The 1,173-nt window shown below is 52.9% G+C and overlaps 1 protein-coding gene across 1 annotated transcript; it reads right to left on the bottom strand.

Annotated features, from left to right (window-relative positions):
- Positions 1-328: 328 nt before the first annotated feature.
- LOC114696553 (GTPase HRas-like) lies at positions 329-931 on the bottom strand. Its single transcript, XM_037197266.1, has one exon. It carries the CDS (start codon positions 899-901, stop codon positions 329-331), a length of 573 nt encoding a protein of 190 aa, XP_037053161.1. The 5' UTR covers positions 902-931.
- Between the last annotated feature and the right edge of the window lie 242 nt (positions 932-1,173).

Below are 1,173 nucleotides of genomic sequence, written 5' to 3'. Positions count from 1 at the left end.
TTGGCTGTGTGTGTGAGGGCTGCGGTGGAAGAGCAGGTTGGTCTATGGCAGTGGGGTGTGGCCACACCAAAGGCTATCTCAGTATAGTCACCATTGTCCCCAGGCTCCGAGGATGTTGAGGAGCCAGTAGTGGGGCCCTGGGAAGTGGTAGCAGATACTGGAAGCAGGTGGTAGAGATCTCCTGGGGTGGGTGTCAGAGGCTGCTGTAGGGAAGATAGGGAGGCAGAAGGATGTGGGGGCAGCGGTGGTGTGGGAATGAGATCTCTGGGCTGTAGCAGGAGCCAGGAAGAGCAGGACGGACCATCAGCTGGAGTACCGCCATCTGATGTTACAATAGCACACACTTGCAGCTCATGTAGCCAGGGCCATTCTTATCAGGAGGGTTTAGCTCCTGTAGTTTGTGTTGCTGAATCTCACGTACAAGTGTGTAGAAGGCATCCTCCACACCCTGCCGGGTCCTGGCTGATGTTTCGATGTAGGGGATGCTATAGCTGAGGGCAAGGTCCCCGGCTTGCCAAGACTTAACAGTACGAGCAGCCAGGTCACATTTGTTCCCCACCAGCACCATTGGCACATCATCCGAGTCCTTTATCCATTTGATGTGCTCCCTGTACTGATGGATGTTGTTAAAGGACTTGGTGCTGTTGATGGCAAACACACAGAGGAAACCCTCCCCCGTGTGGATGCATTGGTCCCTCACAGCACCACATTCTTCCCAACCCACTGTGTCTAGGATGTCCAGCAGACATGCCTCCCCATCAATGACCACCTGTTTCTGATAGACATCCCCTATGGTGGGGTCACATTCATCCACAAAATGATTCTGGATCAGCTGGATGGTCAGGGCACTCTTTCCCACACCTCCAGTACCCACCACCGCAAGCCTGTATTCTGTCATCATTTTTGTAGGGACTGTCACTCCAGGAGCTCCTGCCCCACAAGGGGCACAAAGGAGTGGCTGGGGAGCAGAAGGCCCTGATTGGGGGCCGATATAAGTGTCCTTGTAGCCCTGAGGCCAGAGTGTGATGGCCTCAGGGTGCAGAATAACTGAATATGGGTGCTAACAGCTATTTATCAGATGATATTTGGCTCTGGGGTTAACTCCCTGTGTTTGTAAAAGGGGGTGCCTTTAGGAAGGGTTGACAAACCTATGTTATTTTTTCCTTGTTAGTC

This window comes from Peromyscus leucopus, chromosome 20 (assembly GCF_004664715.2).
Source record: "Peromyscus leucopus breed LL Stock chromosome 20, UCI_PerLeu_2.1, whole genome shotgun sequence".
NCBI classification, from domain to species: Eukaryota; Metazoa; Chordata; class Mammalia; order Rodentia; family Cricetidae; genus Peromyscus; species Peromyscus leucopus.
This window is presented reverse-complemented; position numbering and strand designations above follow the sequence as displayed.

What these genes read in the sequence shown, in the direction of transcription:
- LOC114696553 (XM_037197266.1), bottom strand. Translation starts at nt 901, where the DNA reads ATGATGACAGAATACAGGCTTGCGGTGGTGGGTACTGGAGGTGTGGGA.